At 48.4% G+C, this 21,852-nt stretch overlaps 1 protein-coding gene across 3 annotated transcripts in view; it reads left to right on the forward strand.

Moving 5' to 3' along the window:
- SLC38A10 (solute carrier family 38 member 10) overlaps window positions 1–21,852 on the forward strand; it is a 47,226-nt gene that overhangs the window by 10,231 nt on the left and 15,143 nt on the right. For 2 of the 3 annotated variants that reach the window (XM_042840947.2, XM_042840948.2), the window contains exons 4-11: window positions 280–373; window positions 1,723–1,866; window positions 4,184–4,308; window positions 7,778–7,880; window positions 8,910–9,092; window positions 11,051–11,162; window positions 11,708–11,814; window positions 20,076–20,232. In XM_042840947.2, coding sequence (XP_042696881.2) covers window positions 280–373; window positions 1,723–1,866; window positions 4,184–4,308; window positions 7,778–7,880; window positions 8,910–9,092; window positions 11,051–11,162; window positions 11,708–11,814; window positions 20,076–20,232 — 1,025 coding nt within the window. The remainder of the gene's footprint in view (window positions 1–279; window positions 374–1,722; window positions 1,867–4,183; window positions 4,309–7,777; window positions 7,881–8,909; window positions 9,093–11,050; window positions 11,163–11,707; window positions 11,815–20,075; window positions 20,233–21,852) is intronic. The other variant, XM_065563748.1, reaches the window with a different exon arrangement.

Raw genomic sequence — 21,852 nt, forward strand, 5'->3', positions numbered from 1 at the left:
GAGCTGGGGACAGACAATAGAGTGGTTAAGACGCCAGTGTCTGGTCTACACTCCTACTGCCACCAGGGCAGCTTCACGTTTGGTAGCGACGGCGAGAAATTTTCCAAAGAGGAGTCCAGTGTAGATGTAGCCATGGTGAGGGTTGCAAAATGCTAATCCTCTAGGAATGCAGCCGTTATTACTTGCAGGTATGTGGTAAGTGCTGCATTCCAAGGGAGTTCTCTGCTCCAGAGTGGAATTTAGATGTCAAGCTTTTCATTTGTGTGTGTTTCTTTCCAGCATGATTGGGCTGATGTTGGGAACGTGCATTGCTTTCTACGTTGTGATTGGTGACTTGGGATCAAACTTCTTCGCCCGGTTGCTTGGACTACAGGTAAACTTACGATCACTTGTACTTGTCCAACAGTTTAACGAGACTGTGATTGTTGGATAAGTACATCATGCAGTGTGTGTTATGATGCGACAGAGAGCAACCCGCCTTAATAATCTCAGCAAGCTACATCCAGGTAACTTACTATTCTCCCACTTTAAAGCTTAATGGCAAGTGTCATGCACTAGAACATGAGAGCAGCTTGCCATGTCAACACCTGGGAGTTCTGATGCACGTCAGACAGTGGGATGTATACAACTCCTGACAGGAAACAGCACATGAATCAAAATAACTCTGTTAAAATATGTCTCTGTCATGAAATATGTGGCCTGCTGCAAATCCCAAGTCAATTTTCTGCAGGAGTTGGTACATTCTGTCCCTCTTCATTTGCTCAGCCAGAAACTAAAAAGCAGTGACATAATTCTTCTGCCCAAATCCTCATCCCCATTTACCATTCTAGTTCAGAGTCCTCCTCCTGCTCCCAAACTATGGTACTTTGGGGGGTGAAGAGGAAGGATCAGGATACCTCAGGCACGGCTGATCTCTTCACCTCTTCAAATTAAAATACACGCAGTGACTCCTCCCCTGCCCCACTTGATGTTGATACTGTTTCTGAGAAGGCCTCTGATGGGAGAGGCACTCTGTTCCCCGGCACGCAGCTCGCCAAGGGAATAGTCCGCAGCTTTTGGAGCTGGGATGGGGCAGGCTGGGGCCGTGAAACGGACATGTCCCAGGATCTTGGCATGCCTGTTATCTGCTCCAGCCTGATGCTGTTAAGCTCTGATTAAGGAACTGTGAAGTTAAAAAGATGCATTGTGGCTGCAGCCAAATTAGTTATTAAATATTTCCAGGCATTTCAGAGTGTTCTGCTATAATAAATACCAATATGAGTTTCTGATTCATTTTCTGGATCAGAATTTTCAAGACTTCCATTTCTATTCTCCCTCCCCATTTTTTTTTTTTTTTTTTGACGCAAGGTTAATTTTCATTTATTGGCTGGAAGTGCATACAAAATATTCAAATCGTCTGTGTTTGGATTATTGTTTAAACCCCCAACAAATCTGCTTTAGAGCGCGGCTGTCGTGTGGTCTATAGAGCAACAGTGGCACCCAGTGACTGTCTAGGTTAATCACAGACCTTGCTAAGGAAATAGCAAGCTCTCTGTCTCCGAACCTTTTCTTAAGGTCAGGAGCATGTAACCTCAGATTCCGAGTCTCTTCTGTTTGCTTCGTGTCTCCTTCTTGGGGATAATAAGCTATTTTTGTCCATACGGGCCCATGAGTTCCAGTTACTAAAACTGGGAGATCTCTGCATGCTCTGTACGTCTGTTCCTTATGCTGGTCTTTTTTCAGGTAACTGGCAGCTTCCGGATAATCCTGCTGTTTGCTGTCTCCCTCTGTATCGTCCTTCCGTTGAGTCTCCAGAGGAACATGATGGCTTCCATACAGTCGTTCAGTGCTATGGCGCTGATCTTTTACACGGTGTTTATGTTTGTGGTGAGTATCAATGGCGGGAAGACTTGGTTTCATTAGTAGGGAGAGAGATGGTGGTTAATTCGTCTGAAAGAGGTTCTGATCCTGCCAGCTGTTCCGTCTGGGAGGGACCCCTGTATGGCAGCCCAGTGGGGGTCTTCGTGGTCACAGGGGTTGCCCACCAGGAAGAGCATGCAGGTTCGGGATCCAAGTTTGAAATACACTACTGTATTCTTTTCTGTTAAATATTGCTGACTCCGCATGGGATAATTGTTGCTCTGATGCCCACACTCCTATCCACATGGAAATAAGAATATACAGCCATATTGTATAGGAATTGGCTAGCATATCTGTCAGTCACTATGAAGTCAATACATTGTGACAGCTTAACCAGATTGTGGCCTGCATTTCTCTGTGTGTTTACGAGTACTCTGCAGCTTATAGCATTCTGAATTTCTGATTACATTTAGGGACAGGAGATGAGGGAAGATCTACACGGCTGCAAAATGAATTCTGTAATGTAATAGCTTTTTTCCTTAAAACTCATAAAACCTTGATCTTTAGGGAGAAAAATGATTATTTTTAAGGACACAAGTTTTTACACTGCTTGCAATTTTTGTATCCGTGGTAAATGTCATTGAGCCAATAAGCGTTTTTCCTCCTAAATGGCAGCACATTCAATTGCTTATGCAGTGAAGACCTCATGAACACACAGAGGTGGTGCAGGAAAAACGTTTGGTTTTAGGCCTTATGAAAAAGCTTCATCTTGAGAAAACTGGTACCAGCCAACTTGGCTAAATAGGAGGCACTGATGAGTTTCCGTAGCTTACTGAGTTGTACCAGCCCAGAGGAGGATGTTGATATATTGAAGAAGGTTCGGAGAAGAGCGACGAGAATGATTAGAGCATTGGAAAATATGCTTTATAATGATAAACTCAAGGAGCTCAATCTATTTAGCTTAACAAAGAGAAGGTTAAGGGGTGACTTGATCCCAGTCCATAAGCACCTAGATGGGGAACAAAAAACTGACTCTTTCAGTCTAGCCGGCAAAGGTGTAGCAAGGTCCAGTGGCTGGAAATTGAAGCTAGACAAATTCAGACTGGAAATGAGGCACAGTGTTTTTAACATTGAGGGTAACTAACCACTAGAACAGTTTACCAAGGTCTGTGGAGGATTCTCCATCACTGGTAATTTTAAGGTCAAGATTGGATGTTTTTCTGAAAGATCTGCTCCAGGAACTATTTTGGGGAGGTTCTATGGTGTGTCTTATACAGGAGGTCAGACAGGATGATCACTGTGTTCCTTCAGGCCTTATAATCTGGGAAACTCATCAAACGACACCATTAACTGTCAGTGGAGACTTTCATTCTCTTAATGGACAGCGGTACTGCTAGTCCCAAGTGTTCAAAATCATGTCAGGCCCCCAGAATATCCTCAGACTTTAAGAAATAGATCCTGAGTTCTTTTTATCTGGCCACCTGATTTCTGAGCTCCGAGGCTGCGCTTTGGTTGCCTCAAACTATTCTCCGTAAGCGTGAGGGCTCGAAACGAAAGCTGTGATCATTACAATCACGTGATGCCAGGAACTGGGACGTTAAGAAAAACATCAAATGTCATTAAAGTTGGCAACGCTGACAGAATCTCTAGGAGTGTCAAACCCATTCAGACTAGATTATAAATGTTCCCGTGCAACCAAATGCCCATCAGTTCCCTTGTCCGTGGCAGAACAGCTCTCATAACCCATCTCTGGTGCTTCTGCTTACCTCCTTGACATTGACCCTGGTCTTCAGAGCACTTGCATTGTCCAGGGGGCTTGGTTGGGCAGTATGCAGGTGTCTTGTCTTATCCGGGTGCACCGTTGCCTGCCATCCATAAGTAACATTCTCCTGTGTCTGCTGCTTCCAGTTTCTGTGGCCCCAGTGCAAATGACTGCTCAGGAGCAAACCGATGAGCTGAGCGCGTCCCTCAGGAACTGTTCTAACTCTGGTGTGTGTGTAGGGGGGTCGTGGTGCCTGCTAGCAGGATAGCATCAACCGGGGAATGGGATATGCCTTTTAAAATACCCTGATCTGCTTGGCAGCTGGGGTGACCCATACCGATCAGAGTAGCTGGAAGGTTGACTAACCTGTGTTGAAGGTGAGGGGCTGAGACTGGGAAATCTAGGGAATTAAATATCCAGCTGTGAGGTGCAGGGGAAGTTACTCAAAGCCTCTTCGTCCTCCCGATAGAGCTGCCTTAGGCCTGCCCTCCCTTGCTGCCTGGCAGCGTGCTCAGTCCCCTTAGGTCTGGTTTGGCGTCTCTGCTGTTCGGCTCTTAACCTCTTTTTTCCCTTTGGCTACAGATTGTGCTCTCCTCTTTCAAACACGGCCTCTTCGGTGGGCAGTGGCTGAAGCGAGTCAGTTACATGCGCTGGGAGGGCATTTTCCGCTGCATTCCGATCTTCGGCATGTCTTTCGCCTGTCAGTCGTAAGTACCTGCTGCTCTAGTAGTTGTCGTGTGGAGGGAGGTTTGTGAGGGCAAAGGGTCCCAAGGATCCGAGTGGGATAGCTGTAGTGTTTTACAGCCCACTGAAGTACAGCATCTCATTCAGTTGTGACTCTCTTGTTACCTCGATGGGGGAGGGAGTTAGGTTTCACTCAAGAATTATTGTGCTTGAGCAGTTACTTGTTCATAAAATGCATTGGGTCAGGTGAATCCCTGGTGTGCCTTACGTTGCCTTCCTTGGATTTACACCAACTATGAACTTGACCCATTGCTTGAAAATCATGGTTTCATCTCAGGAAAAGAAACCTGGTTGTTTCCATCCTAACCACCGTCAGAGCTCCCCCACCCCCTGGGCAGCCTTAGCCTCACCAAATGTAGCTGAAAATATTTAAAAGAAAATGGTATAATTCTTGACTTCAGCTTGTTGCTTCCAGTTGCCCGCTTCTTTTAATGAGGCTTGGGTTTTGGGGCGCACAGAGGCCTGGTGCTGAAGACAGGGTTATTTCCATCATTCCAGCAGCATTCCCTTCTCCACCAAAATGACAAGAGCCAGTGATTCATGCCTGGTTGAAGCAGCAGCCGGCTCAAAAGAGATGTGTCAATCCAAATGTGGACACAAAAGAGACCATCCGCATGAGGAAGACTGGCAGAGCTGGTCGGTCCAGCGAATGCGCAGCATGCCAATAAGAAATTAATGTGACAAATAAAATTTGTTCGTACTGCTGTGTTTACACCCACCTGTGAGATCCAAATCATCATTTCCCACTTATCGTCTCTCTTGGCAGCTTTGTTTCTAGCAGAACGCGCTCCAGTCTTGCTGTTTAATGTCTCCATTATAATTGGCGACAGAAGTTGTGTTCTTTTACAGCTTTACCTAGTTGCCACTGTAGGGTTTTTTTTAAAGAGAAAATTGTCCTTTTCTTGTGGTGGCCTCTTAGTAACCAGTGCACATTTGTAGGGAGTTGGAAACCCAGCAAAATTATATGGTCTGGACTAGTGTGTGCATATATCTATCTAAATATAGATTCTGTTATACCACTTAAATGGCAATCCAAACCTACAGCTAAAACCTATATTTTTTTTCCCCCAAGCACCAGAAAAACATGCTCTCTGCAGCCCACGTGATGTCACAAGCATATTATTCTCTGACTAGGGGTGTTTAATTTTGCTGACCTTCCAATCACCTTTAGAAAAATACATAATTCTAACATAAAAAACATATTCCTTCCCTCCAGACATATAAATGCAACATACAGTGGTGACAAGCAGAATGCACCATTATTCTCATTTACCTTGAATGTATGATCATACTTGTAGATTCAATTCCCCTGCCCTTTGAAATGTATATTAGCATTGCTGAGCTCAGAGAGGTGTCCTACTTTCAACCATTATGTAGTGTAGTCTAGTAGATTAACCGGGGAACTGAGAACTAGGAATCCCTGAGTTCTGATACTAGCTCTGCTACAGTCTACCCGTGTGACCTTGGGCAAGTCTCTTAACCTCTGTGCCTCTGTTTCCCCATCTGTAAAATGGGTTTATCATATTTCACAGGAGGGTTGAGGATTAATATGTCTTGCACCCTGTGCAAACCCATTATCCTAGGTTCTGATGCCAGTGAAACTGGTGTAACACCATTGAGGTCACCAGTACACCAAAATCATCATGTGGTCCATTGGCACTCAGGGTCCAATGCAGCGAGGTGCTGGGAGGTCAGTGGCAGCTTGCGGGTACTCATGATTCAGGATAAGACCCTGAGTCTAGTCAAAAACCGAGATGGGCTTTACAGTGGGGATGAAAATACAGATTCACAGGAGAACGGAACTAGTTCGAGCCACCTCTGGGTTCGTTTCAGGGTTCTCTCGCTCCAGCTTGGACTTGTCTTGCTTGCGCCCTCTCTCCTTGTTCTCATCTCAGGAACACAAGAACTGTAAAGGGCATGTGGTCTGAATACCTTTCTCAAACCCAAGCTGAGACATTATATTTACTTGATCACCTGTGATGTGACGGTGCCTAAACAGCATACGACGCATTTGTCAGGAGAAGGCTTCTGGTCTTTCATTGGCCTTCCGCACGACCGTTCCCGTTTAAAAATAAAACCCAAGCACGTCGGGACGTGCTCCTGGCCGTGTGCATGTCAGACGCTTGCTCCACCCAGACGGGATTTTGACTGGCAGGGCGGCACGGGGGCATGTGGTCTGGATTTGAGGGACTCTGCAGCTGTGACTAGAAACCCAATATGACTAGATGGGCACTGCAGTTCGACCACAGGAGGATTGGTTGCAACTAGAATTCACGTGGCACTTCCCCACCCCCCCCAATGCCGTTCTGCTGCATTGCTCATAATGTGAGCCTGGACTAGAGAGCGGTGTCATCGCACACACTGACGGCTCTGCCTCCGCTCCGCTCCACCCCCCACTGGGCCTGCTGCTATTTCGGAGGAAAGTCCATGATGTCTGGCAGTTGCTATATTAAGGGTTTTTATTTCGAGATCAGTGAAGAAGTTAAATTCTCTCACAGGGTCACGTAGGATTTAATCTCGTGGGTCCCCATAAATACATGACTCTCACAGTGCTATACGTATGGTCTCCTGCACACATCTCGATATGTAGTTTAAAGGGACAGCCCAGTTTCCTTTGTGCAGAACATTTTGGTGCACTAAAGGTTAAGATTTTCCCAGCTTGGCTTCCGTTTCACACACTTTCTTTTAATGTCCATTGGAGTTGGGGGTACCCCCGGCCCGTCTAACTTACCCCGCCTCCCCTTGCTCTCTCAGTAGTACACAAGAGGTGGCCACTTGGATTCATTAGAGCAACAAGAGATTAACGAGTTGCTAAAATATGCACCTGATGATGTAGAAAAAGTGGATTCCACGTGTGTTCCAAGTACATAAATACCCCCCAATCCTGTGTAATTGACGCTTCCAGCGTTCTCTGAACTGGGCTCTCACAGCGGTGCTGAAATATGCCAGGCACTGTAGTTAGTTCTGTTTGTTTAACTTTTCTTTTAGACAGTGTGATGCTCTAACCCTCTTCCCGCTTTTATTCTGTAAACACTGGTTGCTTTAATTATCAGCACGGCGCGCTCCAAGAACAATAATCTCCAATGTGCTGCCTGGACCCGTGCCACTGGTGTTTCAGTGGAACAAACGGTCATTCATTTTGCAACACTTTTGAACCAAGATGTTTACATCACACATTTAACTCCACGTGGTGGTGGGGGATGGGGAGAATGAATATTTTTGCAACACTTGAAACTGTGAGTGTTCTGAAATCTCTTGGCATTAGCAATATAAATTGTGGACTAGCCGTGTGTTTACGCTCTGTGGGGGGAAGGTGTCGGAGATTTTTCTCTGCTGGGCTGTAGCAAGAGAACTTAGGGAATGCGTTTGATTTTGCATCTCTCTGGAAAGTTTCCTTGAAACTGCTTAATCTGTTAACCTGCTTTTCTGCAGCCAGGTCTTGCCGACCTACGATAGCCTGGATGAACCGTCCGTTAAAATAATGAGCTCCATATTTGCCTCCTCTCTGAATGTGGTCACCACCTTCTATGTTACGGTGAGAAGCCTCTACCCTTCCTTTCTCCTCCCCTTTCCCCCGCCTCCCAAAAAAGTGACTTTTGGGATAAGCTTTGGAGCCGTCATGAGATGGGCCGGGCATTATCTGCTCTAGAGAATGAAGTGTCTTTTTGCTGAAAGTGAAATAAAATGGAAGGGGGCCGCACTGCAGATGCACAGAGGTGTTCAGAGAGCCCAGGGTTTTGGAACAATAGGTCCCATTGAGCAGAGCTGGAGTGGGGGCTTCAGTCTCTTCTTTTCCATGTGTAGTGGCTGGGTCTCGGTCTTCCAATCATGTAACTGGAAGTGGAGATGCCGTCCAATGAGCTGCCGTCTTTAGAGAGAGCTGCCCATCAGCCTGTTGCAATTGGAAGGTTATAAAGAAAGTTATGCCTCATAAAACTCCAGTTAATAAAATCCAGTTAATAATTCCCAAGAATAGGCTCCCATGTGAGCTAGGCGGCTGCATGGGATTGTATTACAGCCTCCCTCACTCAGGGGCTCAGGTTCATGGGACTCGGCAGCCATCTCCGCTGCAATGCTTAATCCCACTAGCAAACTCAGACCAATATAAGGCGCTGGGAAGGCAGCTGCTCCGCTCCCATTATCACCCATTCCAGGGGGTCCCCCAGTTAAACCCAGGCATACCTGCTCATGATGTCAGTGGCTTTTAGGTGAAAGCTCCTCCAGCCACCTAGTTTGATTAGCGAAGATATCCTGGCTAGGCCGACGGGAAGATCTGCATTGTAGGAAGTTGCCACATGGTCCCCTCTTAGCTGGGCATTGCCCTGTTTTAACTGACATGCTTTGCTCTGTCCCACTTGTCTGAGTAGCTGTGGGACTTTGCTTCTCTTCTGAAAAATGTCAAGTACATGCCACTCCTGCAGTCGCTCCCCTCTGCTCTCCTGGCTTGGGAAGCAAAGTATCGTACATGCTGCCCCAGTGCCATAAGGATGGGTCCAGTGGGAGCCCCTCGGACTCGGACTCCTGATGTTCAGAAAAGCACTCCCTTCCTTTCCCCCCGGCGCAGGTGGGATTCTTTGGTTACGTGAGCTACACGGAATCCATCGCTGGGAACGTGCTCATGAACTTCCCCTCCAACCTGGTGACGGAGATGATTCGAGTGGGATTCATGATGTCGGTAGCTGTTGGGTTCCCGATGATGATTCTGCCATGCAGACAGGCGTTGAACACCCTTCTCTTTGAGCAGCAGGTAAGACCCTCCTGCAGGCTGGTCTTGGCCCTGCACCATCCACCCTGTCACTTTTCAAAGGGCCACCTTTATTTTTCCAGTCGACTGCACAGCTTGGTTGATGGCACCGTATTTCTGATTAGCTGCAGATACTTGGTATTGAGAGTGGATGAACCCTCAGCCCCAGGCACTGTATTGCAGCTTCCAGTGAAACTGTAACCGTCTGTGGTGTGCTAATAGGGGCAGCACGAGGATCCCAGCAGAGCTGTTCGTAAATCTGGCTCTGTGGAAACGCGACTGTTCTGAGCAGTTGTTAATATGCAGCAGTTCTGGAGTCTTGTCCTCCTTGCAGAACACAGAATAATTGAATGGGGAGAGGTGAAACCGGAGTGAAACCCTGGCATTTGCTCTGCCACCCCCTAAATAGAGGTCCTGTGCAGTGCTCGTTACCTGCCCCACACCTGGCTTATACCAAGTGTCGTGCAGTACAGAGTCGAGGTTGTTCTCTCTCTGAGGGGGAGGAGAGGAAGAATTAGCCATTAGAAAGAGAGGACGCTCCTTATTTCCTGCTGCTCAGACCTAAATCCCAGCTCATGTCCATATCTAGCTCAAGCTCATGGTCCCCATCTTCAGAGCTCTGGACAGGTTCACTCCTCCACATCTCTGCACCTGCTTCTTCCTGCTCTCTTCTTTAGCTCAACTTTGCACCTTTAGCTATCCTGCCCTGAACAGTCAGTCTCCCCTTCTCGTAGGCCAAACGTCCCCCTCCTTCATTCAGATGCTTCCGTTCCATGTCCTGCTTCCTCAGAACTGTTCAGTGATGATCAGCTATAGAAATACAACTTAAACTACATCACTCCCTCCCGCACTTTCCCCATTCTTGGAGGCAGGCCTTCTCCCGGCCGGGGGTGTATTTTGTGACTACAGTCAGTCTGATGTCTGCTGGCAGTGACATGTTCTCCTCGGTGTGTTATACAGCGCTAAGCATGCTGTTGGTACTCAGTAAATAACCGTGAGAGATTGTGGGAATGTTCTGAGACCTTTGTGTATTCAGCTAAAGAGAAACCTCTTGGGGCAGGAAATAAACCGCATGCAATTTAGCGCTCCAGATCCCGTCGCCACTGTCCGTACGATGCCCCTTGGCTCTGTTCTCATGTTCTGAGTGGTGGTGGCCCAGCTGGTGAAAGGAGAGTGGTCTGGAGCAGGAAGCCATGGAAATCGGGAAGTCCTGAGGTTTAATCCTGACTCTGCCCAGGACTGGCTGGATTATTTTGGGCATGTCGCTTTGCATATGTCTGTACAATGGGGAGAATGCTAACCCACCTATCTCCTAGGTAGGTCACATGTCTCAGTTCATGCTTGTGCAGTGCTTTGAACACACACTGCTGTGGAGATGTGGAGGGGTGTTTTTAGCTGTGGGGACCTGTTGTGATCTAGGAGTGGCACCAAAAAATACCATTGACTGTTTGCAGAGCACAGATTCCACTTGTTTTACGAGGCAGTGGTGCAGAACGGTTTCCCGCTCCCCAACTGCACTCCGGTGGCAACTTGCCGGAGCAACAGCCGGCTTCCTTCCCTGCTGACCGTGGGCCCCGTCTCCCTCATGTCGTCACCACCACTTGAACTTTCTCAGGCACTTGCCTCTGCTGGGTGTTGCCTGCAAAGCGGGAAGGACAGTGGAGGAGGGTTTGGGCGCTAACGTTCCGAGACGCCGTTGTCAAGTTTACGTTCCGCACAGGATGTGAACTAGCAGCTCTGGCAGTTCTTGTGCAGGTTCGAGTTGAAGCTGCACGTTAAAATTGCTCAGCCTCTTACTGGGTACCTAGGAAGTCTGTTACAAGGGCAGGTGAAACCATCACCGTTCGAGGGCTGCATTGTCTTGTCTGGCTTATCTAGCAGGACACTCTGGGTAATTGCTTTAGAGACCTGCGGGTGCGAAGCAGGGGCTTAACTCCTTGTTTTTGTTTTGTTTTTTATAGCAAAAAGACGGCACCTTTGCTGCGGGGGGTTACATGCCACCCCTTCGCTTTAAAGCCCTCACGCTGGCCGTTGTGTTTGGAACCATGGTTGGAGGCATCATGATCCCAAATGGTAAGTGCAGAGGTGGGATAGAATAGAGACTGAAACGCCCAGTTGTTGTCCTTTCTCCCCATTCCTCGTCACCATGTTGTTCGTGCCCCGCTAGATCTTGTGTTCTCCAGAACACCCATTATTTACGGCTCTTTGGTCCCGCACTCTGGCATGTCCAGCTAGCACTGGCCGGGTCTGCATGCTCCCTATACACAGCCACAGAAGCCTGCGGAGGGGTCATTTGCTCTCATGGCACTGAGCGGGAGCACGGAGACCTGCAGGGAGGGGGACTGGGGAGGAGCTGCCCTTGCAGAGGGAAAGCCCATCAGGGACTTGCAGCTGGTTGAAGTCATTAGAAGGTGACTAAGTACTTGTGTGCTGCATAAATTGCAGTGACTAATTTTACCCCTGTTCTAGCTCTCCGCTGGCTGGAGGCTCCTCTCGTATTCTAGTGGGTTGCTCAGAGCTGCAGTCTGTGGCACCGGGCCAACCTCCCTAGATGCTTTCCCTTCCTCCAAGGATTTTGCATACCTTTATTTATTATTATTCTTGCTCTTTCTTGCCAGTGGAGACCATCTTGGGCCTAACAGGTGCTACAATGGGAAGCCTCATCTGTTTTATCTGCCCAGCTCTTATTTACAAGAAAATCCACAAGAATGCCCTTTGCTCACAGGTCAGTGCTGATGCTAATTGACTTCTCCTCCAACTCCCTGTAGAGCCTGGGAACTTCGTTAGTTTCACTGCAGCAGGGGAAACTTGTCAACTCCCCCCTTCCCCATTCAGGTGGGAACTGTTGTGGTCTGCTGCGCTGACCAGAATAGGAGTTGTCACTCAGTAAGCAGTGTGCCAGCACTTTTTATCTCTGTAGCAGCAAGTGAAGCAGTCACTTTACATGTGAAATGTTGTTTACCAAACCCAGTCCAGTGGGCTCGGGGCTGTAGTGCCATAGAATGAGAAATCCGGGTAGCATATAAAACCGTAACGGGCCTTACGTTTCAACCTGTCTGGGCTGGGTAAAATAAACAACTCTTCTCTGTGCTGCTGACCCTCAGCTTTCTGGTTTCAGCCAAAATACTACTACTCAAAGGGAACACACACACAGAGGTGTTGCTGCAGGAATTGATTTCTGAAAAATCGGGGTCATTCAGAGGCTATTGGTAACTTAGCTTTTCCCTTGCTCCAGTTTGGATCAGCCTCCTAGGGGACAGAAACAAAATGGCTCTTGGCTGGGTTTGATTTTCTATCTTGCAAACTCAGATTTTTTGGTAATAGAGCTGAAATGAACGTGCTTTGGTTTTCTCTCACAGTAACTTTATCTTCTAAAGATGTTTAACAGGCTTCTGTTGGGGCTCCAGCCTTGTCAGTCCCAGGGAGTCAGATTTGTTAGTTAACTGCAAAATCCACAGGGGGAGAAGACATTTTTGTGGGTCCTACAGAAATAATGGCTTTTTCTGTTTAATGACCTGTGGGTTGCAAACACACGAGACTTTTAAAGCAGAGTGTTGTTTGTTTCTATTGCTTTCCTTTTCCATCGTCTGACGCACCTTTCCGGCTCTCACTCTGAATCCTGACACTTTGGTCCTACTGGGGCTGGGCTGAGACCCCAAAGAAAGGGCTGAAGGCCCACCTGAATTTTCAGGGGAACAGAAGCACTTTCAAGGGTTGCTTTTCACTCCTGCTGAGCAGGGCCCTTCTCCGAGACAAGGCAGGATGGGCTGAGCTGTTGGACAGGCTGCCTGGAGGGGACAATCAGCTGTTCTCAGCCAAGCACTGAGACTGCACGGCCTGAAATGCTGGTCAGGAGAACAGCAAGGCAGATGGCTGTATCTTACAGAACTCCCCACCACGGCATAGTGGCTTCCGCAGAGTATGAGGTCAGCAGGTTACCTAGGGGCTGGGGATTCATCCGTCCTACCCTCGAATCAGCCGTTGCCCATCAGGTTTGCATACTTGCTTTGCCCTGTTCTTGGAAGCATTCCAGCAGGGATCCGTGCCTCGCTGAAAAGAACAGGGTGCTGCAGAACTTCTCCCCAGGCCTACAGCTTGAATGCTGGATTCTCTGCCCACCCTCTCCTTGTGCCACTTCTTCTGGAAGCCTTGTTTCATTTCTTCCAGGAAGCTCCCATGCAGCACTTCTGCTCTTTCACATTCCTTTGGCTTTTTCCTCCCTCCCGAGAAGCAGCTCTGCTCTCTCCCTCAACCTATCAACAGATGCTGTGGTGAGAAGTGAGAATGATGGGGGAGAAGGGGCACCAATGTGACATGTTTCCCACCCCTGGACAATAAACCTGCTGCCCCCCCTCCCTGCATGCATGGTCCATCTTCTGTCTAGTTACCAGATCTGCTGGGTTTAAAAAAAAAAAAAAAAGATTTGAAATTCATCTTTATGGGCCTCTTACTTTGTCTAAAACACTCATGATATGATTCTCCCAGTGAGAGCAGTTCTCTCCCCGTGCCCTCTGGTACTGGATTCTGGCTGTGTTATTAGTTACCGTGCCCAGACTCTTGGAAGCCCGCAAGCGTTTGGGGGACTCCCTGTCAGGCAGAGCTGAGTTTTACATGCCTGAACACTGAAAGGGTGGCACCATTTAAACTAGAAAGTGGAGGAGTTGGAAGAAGGGTTGAGAAGTTCTTTTCCAAGGGGGTGGGGCATTCGCATCCCCAGATGTTTCTGTTGGCCAGCAAAGGGCGTCTAATTCTGCCAGGGAGTTGTTAATTATTACAGACAGCTGGTCAGTCAACAGCTGGCAGCGAGCCACAGTCTGGGAATTGCAGCTTGGATTAAGCTCTGGGGGTGGCTTAGTTAAAAGGCTTGGTGTGTTGGAAAGATGATCAGGTACCAGCAACAAGGGGAAGTTTAAAAGCTTAAAGCCAGACTCACAGAGGTGTGAATGAATCGGGAAATTGCCCCCTTTGTTGTGGTCAGCGTCATCAAGCGTGTCTTGTAAAGTGCAGGGCGCTCTCCGGCTCGGCATGGAACGGCAATGGGGCCATGGCATGTAAAGCTGCCATTTGGGAGAGTCGGGCCAGGGCTGTTAAAGGTCAGGTTAAGGTCTGTAAACAAAGGGTTTAGCTTCTGACAGGAAGGTGTTGGCTTACATAGTTTGTTTGCGAGGCCCTTTCTGGTGAGGAAGTCGCTCTCCTCCCGGTCTGATAGACTGGGGGAAATGAGGCACAGAGAGGCTACCCAAGGTCGCCTAGTGACCCCTCTTTATACCGAGCTCATGGGGATGGAAAGTGGCTCTCTTTGGCTCTCCTGCTTGCTAGGACGGTGGCCAGACCCTGTCGTCTTGCAGACTTGTTACAGTTCTTAGAGCCTAAGGTCTTTGCAGCGCAATAGAGAACCCAATGACTGAGCAGGCGTCTTGCAGTCCTCCTCCATACTCGGATTGCAATTAGCTTTCTCCCCCCTCGGTGTTCCCTAACTGTGCTCGAGGTCCAAAACGGAGAAGGGTTAAGAAAACTTGCTACAGTCATTACCCCGGGCAAAAGCACTTTTAGATTCCTGCCGATGGCTCGAACACGTCCAGAGGGAAGCACCTTGGGATAGTCTAACTTCTGTACAAAGGAGGTGTTAACACCACTGAGTGACATCAGCAAGCAAAAGAAAGTCTCCTTCCTCAGTGTAAATCCCCCTCCGCCCCCCCATGTTTAGAATGCTCCTCGTGGTATGTGGGGCCTTAATGGGCAGACACATGTTTCCAAGGCCGTGGCCACGCCTGCCGCTCAGGTTTGCCCGTGTTCCCTCCATAGCCTCACGGTGAGCTGCTGCGGGCGGATGTTCTGCGACGGGTGAGACTTGGCAATCAGCTGTTCAGCAGCGCCCCGTCCTCTGTACAAAATAATCCGCTCGCACAGACGGGGGCTGCAGAGGGTGACTAACCGGATGCGTCCACCTTTGGGCCTATAGTTTGTTCAAGGCTCCCTGACGGGATGGGGCAATGAGGGGGAGCTCCCAAAGCCTTGCTGACACCAGCAGGAGGCTTGTCCATCGCACACAAGTGACTTTTCGGGGTGCATTTGGGCTTTGCCGTCATGTGACATGGAAACGTCTGCTTGGGTCTCTGCTCTTCATTGTCGTTCTCTGGCAGTCCCCCTGCCATGACCCCGCAGTGATGCAGGTGCAGCCCGACTTCCTTTATTCTTATTTAAGTGATCTCACTAAGATCTTGTAATTCTCCTCTTGGCATTACGGGAAGCCCAACAAGGGAGATAAATGGCTTTTTTTTTCTTTCCCCCTTGCATTCCAGCGAGGTCATTCTGCTGTTCGACTAGCTGACTGCAAATGCTGTGTCAGATCCATTACCTTCGTGGGTAGTCACCTGCAAATGAGGGTGTTTTAAAAATTAACCCTTTGAGTGATGTTGCTTGGAACAGTGTTTGATTCTGGGAACTCTAAAACAAGCCCCTCTGGAGGGGGATCATTCATGAGAGGCTCCATGGGAATGTTTAAGAGTGTTTTCGTGCAGCACTGCCAAACCTTTTCAGGCAACTGGACCAATTCACCGGACAGAGACCTCAGCTGGAGCAGCCGTTCCCTGCTGCCTTCCACTTGGCTAATTGTACTCTGACTAACGAGCTTTGTTCTGCAGTTGTACCACGTGCTGGACCTGGCCTTAAGCTGAAGTGTTGCTGTGATCTGGCCCCCACTCGCTGTTCACTGCGCAGCATTCCCTGTGGTTTGCTCTAGTCCCTTTCTCCAGGAGATGGTTCTTTGGGTAGTTAGTGCCCTCTAACCACCCAGCCTTGGAAGGCTGCGTTCAGATTCTGACACAAGTGGGGGCTTTGGCTGTCCCTCAAGTCCCCGCACCCCCGGCTGTGCACACCACATGCTGTGTAGCTTGGCCCAGTTGGTGGCCTTCAGGACCTCTCCAGCGGTGTGTGGAGTGATCAGGGTGCTGGCCAGGCTGTGAAGGGGAAGCTTACCCATCTCCTTCCCTGCACTGTTGTTGGCTCATGGACAACCCAGCATGCCTGTGAAAGCTGAGAGGCAGAGTTGCTCAGAATGTCAGAGTGGAAGATGTTCGAGGGACCAGGCATTGAATCCTGCGCTGAGATTGACCTCCTGGGTTCCAGCCTGCGATGCCCACTAGGAACTGAATTTTCTTTTAAACCAACAAAACCACCATTTGCTGCAGGTTTAAAACGGTTCAGACTTTCAGCTGTTTCCAATGCCCCGTTTCCCCAGAGAGCTCTCAGGCCTGTGCTGGTGCTTCAGGAGGTCTTTTGCAGAAACACTCATTTCTGCTCTTGTGTTTCCGAAGGCAGGGTGGCAGAGAGCGAGTCACAGCGCTGCATTTATGCAGGAGCGCCTGGGGAAAGCAAATGGACAACGTGAAAACCGAGGGCAGAAATGGCAAAGCCCGCTGACTCTGCGTTTGGCGTACACAGCATGGCAGGATGTCCTGCTCTTTCTACACCCACGCATCCAGGCAGTGACCAGTTCTTGCTGCTTCTTCCTCTTTAACGTCTCTAAGATCTGTCCTTTCCTGTCTGACCACACTGCTCACGCTGTCCAGAGCTGCCGCATCTTCTGTCTGGTCTACTGCAACCTCCTCCTCTCTTGATGTGCCCTCCCCCAAGGTACATTCCCAACAGCCGTCTCCCTGGCCCCACATCACTCCACACCTCTGAGTCCCTCTGCACGCTCTTCCTTCTCCACCCCATCACCTCTCAGACTCCTGACACCCTTTGTAACACATTGCCATGTCTCACCTCCTCTGTCCACAGACGATGCCAGCCTCCATCACTGGTTTGCCCTCTTCACCCACGAGCACCTTCATGCTTTCTCAGAGGCATGAAACGCCTTTCCCCAACTAATCTGCAAAGCCTTCTCCCTCCCTTCAAATCCCTTCCAAAAGACCTATCTCTACCAAGACGCCTCTGAGTAACTGCCGCCTGGGAACAGCTACATAGAAGCCCGCTAAGGACTTATGATATTTATTTTATATTCTTATGTTAAAATCTATTTAACTGTCTCAGTCATCTGGCTGGGCTAGGTCAGCTCCTGTTCATAGTCTCGGTTTCCTCATCCTGCCTCCAACGCTCCTTCTGCATATCTCTACACCCTCTTGTTAGGTCTTGTCTTAGTTACGCTGTAAGCGCCGCAGGGCAGCGGGCCGTCACTCTGTATTCACCTAGCACAATCGGACCTGATCCATGTGGGACTCTGGGCACTATCTCAGTATAAAGGCCTCACACGACCGTCTCCTAAACAAACTAGGGAAATACAGTCTAGACGGAGCTACTATAAGGTGGGTGCAAAACTGGTTGGAAAATCGTTCCCAGAGAGCAGTTATCAGTGGTTCACAGTCAGACTGGAAGGGCATATCAAGGGGTCCTGCAGGGATCAGTTCTGGGTCCGGTTCTGTTCAATATCTTCATCAAGAATTTAGATACTGGCATAGAGCAAACACTTATAAAGTTTGCGGACGATACCAAGCTGGGAGGGGTTGCAATTGCTTTGGAGGATAGGATTAAAATTCAAAATGATCTGGACAAACTGGAGAAATGGTCTGAAGTAAGTAGAACGAAATTCAATCAGGACAAATGCGAAGTACTCCACTTAAGAAGGAACAATCAGTTGCACGCATACAAAATGTGAAATGACTGCCTAGGAAGGAGTACTGCAGAAAGGGATCTGGGGGTCAGAGTGGATCACAAGCTAATTAAGAGTCAGCAATGTAACTCTGTTGCAAAAAAAGCGAACATCATTCTGGGAAGTATTAGCAGAAGTGTTGTAAGACACACGAGAAGTAATTCTTCCGCTCTACTCCTCGCTGATTAGGCCTCAGCTGGAGTATTGTGTCCAGTTCTGGGCACCACATTTCAGGAAAGATGTGGACAAATTGGAGAAAGTCCAGAGAAGAGCAACAAAAATGATGGAGAGTCTAGAAAACATGACCTATGCAGGAAGATTGAAAAAATTGGGTTTGTTTAGTCTGTAGAAGAGAAGACTGGGTAGGAGGGGGGAGTGCATATTAATTTTCATGAAAGGTTTCAGAGTAGCAGCCGTGTTAGTCTGTATCCGCAAAAAGAAGAACAGGAGGACTTGTGGCACCTTAGAGACTAACAAATTTATTAGAGCATAAGCTTTCGTGGACTACAGCCCACTTCTTCGGATGCATGTACATAAAATGTTGTTACAAGGAGGAGGAAGAAAAATTGATCTCTTTAACCTCTGAGGATAGAACAAGAAGCAATGGGCTTAAATTGCAGTAAGGGAGGTTTAGGTTGGATATTAGGAAAAACTTCCTAACTGTCAGGGTGGTTAAGCACTGGAATAAATTGCCTAGGGAGGTGGTGGAATCTCCATCATTGGGGATTTTAAGAGCAGGTTAGACAAACCCCTGTCAGGGATGGTCTAGATAATCCTCAGTCCTGCCTCAGTGCTGGGGACTGGACTAGACGACCTCTCGAGGTCCCTTCCAGTCCTATGATTCTATGAGTCTGTTTCTATAATAAATAAGAATGATCCACTTAATCTCTGTATGAGGGTCAGTCAGCCTGGTGCTTTAATTCCATCCACTGGTGGGGAGAGCTTGTAGCAAAGAAGCAAGTTTCTTTTGCAAATCAAGACACTGTCTCATAAAGCTATTTGTGAAATATGCCTAGCATAGTCTGCAGGAGAGGTGCAGAGGTATTTTCTGTTTTTGCACTTCATTATTCCTGTTGCTTTCATGTCCCACTGTGAGAAGGGGTGTGTGTGGGGACAAACAGGTCTTTATGGTGGGGTCCAGGTCCCTTTACCATCATCCTCGCCAGTGACTCCAGCATAGCCTTTGGCGGACTCTTTCCCTTCTACCAGCCGTTCTTAATACGGTGACTGCATTGACATGCAAACCAGGTTCCAGGAGAAGCCGTTGCAGTGACAATTACTGTGATTAACAAGGTAAAAATAATACATTGGAGTGTAATTAAATCTCTAAACTGTCAGTGTTGTTGGCCAACAATCCATCTACTCGATTCTTTCAACTGGTACCTTTTTCAGCTAGGGCAGCTGTCAGTCATTTGACAGCTCCAGTGCTCAAGCGAGGCAAACATTCCCTGGGCCTGTATGTACTTTTCAGGTACCTCCGTTGCCACACACAGACACACACCCTGGGAGTATCCCATACATTTCCAAAACAGCGAGATTTCTAAAATCAAAGGTGCAGGGAGATTCTTATCTGTAATATTGGCACATTTGGATGTGAGCTCTGCAATGGCTGATGGCGTCACCTTAATCGTCCAGGCTTCTCTCCATGCTGGTTAGTTCACATTTAGAAAATAATACCCACTGCTCTCCCTTGGAGTGGGATGAAACCCACAACATTCCTTTCTCGGCTCAACCCAGATACCATCTTGTTTCCCTTTTTGTACTGCTGGAAATAGACTAGTCATGTCCTCGGGCACTTGCACCATGCTGCAATGTTAGGCTGTGGGCAATGTAGGGAGATGTTAACAGTTGATTGGAAAGATTTTCTTTTGATTGTAAAAGCTTAAACCAAACTTGGCCTGACCGTTGTCCTCACTTAACTGATAGAAACGTAATATAATGAGTCGTCACTTACAGTCAAAATTAGCCTCCTTTTAAAAATCCTGTCTGGACATACTCTAGCCTGCCTCACATACCTCAGCTCCGCTCCCTTAGCAGTCACCTCTTCTGGCTGACAATCTGAGCGCTGTCATGCAAGAGCCTTCTCCTCTGCAGCCTCTAGCATCTGAAACAGCTTTTGTGCATCTCTGCTTCACGTTTCCAACGGCTGCCGGAAACTACCTTTCTCTCCCATTTCCCTCTTAAGTTTTTCTCCCTTTCTACTACTTATTTGTTTCTGTACTTAAATTGAGCTCTGAACTGTTTTTGAGGTACAGTTTGCTTGAAAGATGCTATTCAGAACAGTGACGTTTGCTTCAATGTATGTTAACTTTGGCGCTGACCCATTTGTTGTGCAGCTCATCTTGGGGATCGGCCTGGGAATCCTGGTTCTTAGCACCTATACCACCTTGTCGGTGATGGAGGACACGCCCGTGAAAACGGAAGCAGTGGAACTGGCTGATCCGCTGAAAGAAGCTAAGAATGTAATTGACCAAGATCAAGTCAAAATACCAGGTATGTGTTCTGCGTGTGTTACACTCCTCTCAACCCTGCTCCCAAACGGTCTTGACCCCTTTAAAGCCACTTTTGTTGTGTCACCGGGAGCCTTTTCCAGTGCCTGCATCTCCAGGGCCTCCCGAGAAGGTTTCCAAGGAAGAGTGTAGCTGTCGCTTTCCAAAATGCCTCTTGGGTCTCTGCCCAGGACTTGGGTTTTCTTTTTTGTTCTGTTGTGAGAGGGGCAGCCCTCAGCCCTCCCCCTAGTGACAGGGCTCTGGAACTGCAGAAGCCTTGTAATAAAAGGAGCTCTGTGTGCATGGGACTCGAGAGAGCACTGGACTGGCCACCTGTACAAAGGGTACAAGGAGCCAGACCAGGGCCACTTTCACCATCTCTGCCAGCATATTGCACAAGGTTTCAATAACAGGCCATTCATTGCACTCAAAGGTATGTAAATTTATGGGCACTGACTTTTTTTTTGGTTGTGAAGATATAAATTTGGAGCCAGTTTTAGCCCTGACCAAGCCTGTGATTATGCCTCCGCTTTGTTTACTGGTTTGTGTTATTTATTATTTGTTTACTGTGGCCGTTGATAGAATTATGGCCTGACGCTCCCTTCCGCAGCTGCAGGCCTGCTTTGCAAGGCCATCGCTAGCAGGTGTCGATTGACCCTCCCCTGCCCCTCGTCTGTGGTTGTGTTCTGGTTTTTTCAAGTCTTGTTTGGCTTTGTTCGGGGTTTTCTTTTCTTCAGGGCTTTGAAATATCGCGGATATTGAGAATGGAAGCAAAAAACAAAAGTCGAGTTTTTCTGCTGGAGATTATACTCCCTCCTAGTCGCTGGCCCTGTTTCTGGGGAACAGCTTTGAGCGTCTACGAGACAGCGGTGCTGCCTGCGATAACATTCACTCCTGCGCTGCTCCGTCCCTGATGACGGTCAGATTTTATACATCCACAGTGCGCACCTTCCCCTGCACAGAGGTGGCCAGGATGTCCGAGGGGAAGACACTCTCAGACCCTTAATGCACACGCAGTGGGGCTGGGCTGGGAGGAAGGATGCAATTTAATTCTTGAATCTTGGTTAATTTCAGAGCAGTAATGGCCAAAGAGCACGTGTTTGGTTCTTTCACGTTTCGTAACGGGTAAAATAAACAGTCCCGTAAAAGACTGGGTGCGTTGGCGTTTGTCATAGTTGCCCCTCCACTCCATCCGTGTGTTGATGCTTGTGTTCAGTCATAACCTAGGGAACCCTAGACGCCCGCCTACACACATTAGTTAGAACTACTTAGCCAGCATTAGCCCGGATCATTTGCCGCTTTGATGGTGGATTAAATAATCCCACCTTGGGGGAAGACATTTTTAGATTTTAAATTTCCCTGGAGACTAGCCACGCAGCTCTAATGGGCACGTCCACAGCGAAACGTTGCCGATTTCTGGTTTGTGCCCGGTGAGAGCCGGGAGCGGCTCTGCCCTGGGAAGCAGAGGAGGTGCTTTGAAGCCTGGTCCTGTGGGAGGAGGAAGCGATTGGAGGGGACAATGGGCCAGGGAGAGGAAGTAGGACGATGAACTCAAAGAGGCTCCGGGAGCCTTTCAGCCCTGGGTAGCAAGCAGCACGCGGTGTTCCCTGTGAGCGAAGGCTGC

This window comes from Chrysemys picta, chromosome 12 (assembly GCF_011386835.1).
Source record: "Chrysemys picta bellii isolate R12L10 chromosome 12, ASM1138683v2, whole genome shotgun sequence".
Taxonomy (NCBI): Eukaryota; Metazoa; Chordata; order Testudines; family Emydidae; genus Chrysemys; species Chrysemys picta.